At 44.7% G+C, this 1,508-nt stretch overlaps 1 protein-coding gene across 1 annotated transcript in view; it reads right to left on the bottom strand.

The window, feature by feature from the left end:
- The window catches only part of LOC101849177 (aryl hydrocarbon receptor nuclear translocator-like protein 1), a gene marked incomplete at its 5' end in the record, with an annotated part of 7,415 nt that overhangs the window by 3,090 nt on the left and 2,817 nt on the right, over positions 1–1,508 (bottom strand). Inside the window, 1 exon segment of the mRNA XM_005112776.3 lies at positions 193–340. Coding sequence (XP_005112833.2) covers positions 193–340 — 148 coding nt within the window.

The following is a 1,508-nucleotide window of genomic DNA, read 5'->3' as shown; positions in this document are numbered from 1 at the left end:
GGAGGAGGAGGAAGAGGAGGAAAAGGACGGGTGGGACAAGGACCAAAAAAGGGGGAGGGGAAGGGGGAGGAGGAAGAGAGGGGAGGAAAGAAAAGGCGGAGGAGGATAAGGAGGAGGAGGTGGAGGAGAATAAGGAAGAGGAGGAGTAAAAGGCACAGGGAGGGAGGGACTCATCATATAGGGCTAACTTACCTGAGGGCACTTGTGAGCGGTTGACGTTGATGTTGTTGCTCAGCTGCGAGGTGTTGGTGTTGGGGGCGTAGCCCGAGGGGGCGGAGCTTGTCGAGGAGGGCGGCCTCAGCGCCGTGGATCTGGAAGTGGTGGGGGCGGGGCCCTGAGACTGGGGGGCGGAGAGAAGGAGGAGGGGAAAACGGTCATTGGCGAGTTGGAATTTATGAAGATAGAGTCGGCAGAATTTGTGTATTTGTTTGTTTGAGTTCTGGATCGATAATAACAGCAACAACACTGGATCGTTTGTTTGTTTGGGTAAAGAGAAGCACACCGACACATTGATGGTCCTTTAGCGAGGGTAAAAAGTAAGAAAGTCAGATGGAAACATCAGGGGGGAGAATTTGGACCTATCAGTGACGCCCTCCAACCACTCGCCGTCAGCAAAATAACGTAGTCCTAGAGAGAAGTCCAATAATAATCCCTTGAGATGGGAGAGCCTAGCTGAGTGCCTAGAGCCTATCTGAAAGCCTAGTTCCAGACATAGATGGAAAGTAGCAGTCGCCTAGAGGGCACAGATCATACTAGACTTTACGAATTAGATAATATTATGTTGCAGCCAAGATCAATAGAACCCAAAAACTGACACATCCGCGAGTGGAAATAAAACATTTTTAGAAAATGTTCAAAATGTGGCCAAACTTTTCTGTGCTAGAACTGGTCTTATTGGCCACAGCAGAAACCACACAGACGATGGGGGACGAACTATTGACTATTATACAATATGATTCTAGAGAAGAAGTTAAAAAAGTTAAGTCGATTCCAATTATGTGAGCATCTTGCAAGGCACGGATTAATTCATTAAATAACAGTGTGTCCATTGCATCTATAGAGGAAAATATTTCTTAAACAGAAATAGAAGAAATAGCAATTAAAATGATTTGTGGCTTCTGCTTTGGCCAATGAGATTAATAATTCTAGGAACAGACTTTTAGTACAGGTTTTACGGCGCTCGCAACTGCATAAGTTTATATGAGCGCCAGAAGACTAGAGGTGTTATAAGAGAGTAACAAACATAAAAAGAATAAGGGAAAATAAGGACGATAGATGTTTCATAGGAAAGAAGAAGCAAACCACAACAGAGCACCCGCCGACCACCCACTCTAGGAACAGAATCGGCTTAAGAGAATGCTGAAGGAAAAGTAGGAGCAGACCACAGGAGAGCACATCCACCAATCACAAGTGTCTGCGTTATTTCATGGGGAAATCGCTTGGATTCGGAGCGTGGTTTTTTTAATTTTAAAAAAATAATTTTTTAAAATCTTTTTGGTTTTGTGTGT

This window comes from Aplysia californica, unplaced genomic scaffold, assembly GCF_000002075.1.
Source record: "Aplysia californica isolate F4 #8 unplaced genomic scaffold, AplCal3.0 scaffold01403, whole genome shotgun sequence".
NCBI classification, from domain to species: Eukaryota; Metazoa; Mollusca; class Gastropoda; order Aplysiida; family Aplysiidae; genus Aplysia; species Aplysia californica.
The sequence above is the reverse complement of the archived record's forward strand: the minus strand, read 5'-3'. Positions and strand labels throughout refer to the sequence as shown.